General features: G+C 46.6%; 1 protein-coding gene across 1 annotated transcript in view; it reads right to left on the reverse strand.

Annotated features, from left to right (window-relative positions):
- Window positions 1-544, reverse strand: part of Tmem212 (transmembrane protein 212) — a 30324-nt gene extending 29780 nt beyond the window's left edge. Inside the window, exon 1 of the mRNA XM_031376256.1 lies at window positions 367-544. Coding sequence (XP_031232116.1) covers window positions 367-525 — 159 coding nt within the window. The 5' untranslated portion in view covers window positions 526-544. The remainder of the gene's footprint in view (window positions 1-366) is intronic.
- Between the last annotated feature and the right edge of the window lie 347 nt (window positions 545-891).

The raw sequence follows: 891 nt of genomic DNA on the forward strand, positions 1-891 counted from the left end.
CCTCCAGCTCACAGCTGCATAATAATCAAACCCTCCCTGTGTAGCCCAGGCTGGCCTCCAGCTCACATTCCTGCCTCAGTGTTCCAGGTGCTGGGATTACAGGTCTTTGCCACTGGACCCCATGAGAATTTCCCAAACATTTCACTGTTGTACACACGACAAACAAATTCAAATGAAACAATATAAAGAAAACTTATATCTACTTAAAATTCAACTAACAGAAATTTCTGCTCTAAGTTCAGGATTATGCTTTTCTGCAGAGTCACTTCTTTGAATCACTGGAAAAGTCTAAACCGGTGTCTTATTTTATTTCCCTTTCCTTCTCACTCTCATCTATGCCAGCATGTTAGATGAACTATATCCTACCAAAGCCCCGTTCCAGATGGGACAGGCGATCCAAACGCTCCATCCTGTGTACCAGAGCTTGCAGGAAAACACAGGGAAGAAGGCAATGGACCCAGAGAAGATGCTGAGGCTCCCCAGGGTAACCAGGGTCTTGCCAGCGGCCAGGTAGAGGCCCTTCATTTTCCTCCGTGGCTTGACTCTTTGCTCTGGGATATCTGTTACCAAGACACAAGACCAGGCCAGGCCTCTATAAACACAAGTTTCTTAGAGACTGTAGTTGTGATGATGGCGAACACGGGAAACAAGATCCCTATGACAATATTCACTCTCTCCCACCAAAAGTGAGTGGAAAGGGTGAACTCTGAATGTGGGTTAGACGTGGAACCCTAACCCCCTCTTCTTCAGAGAGAAATGAGGGCAGGAGATTTCTCATTCTGGAGTGGTTGCCTTCATTCCTTCATTTGCCCCGTCTGGGGAGTGACCACTTCCTGGCTTAATCAGACTCAAAGGCTCACTGACTGAGCTAATTGTTTCTGAACTCAACCT

The sequence above is a fragment of the Mastomys coucha genome, unplaced genomic scaffold (assembly GCF_008632895.1).
Source record: "Mastomys coucha isolate ucsf_1 unplaced genomic scaffold, UCSF_Mcou_1 pScaffold17, whole genome shotgun sequence".
Lineage (NCBI taxonomy): Eukaryota > Metazoa > Chordata > Mammalia > Rodentia > Muridae > Mastomys > Mastomys coucha.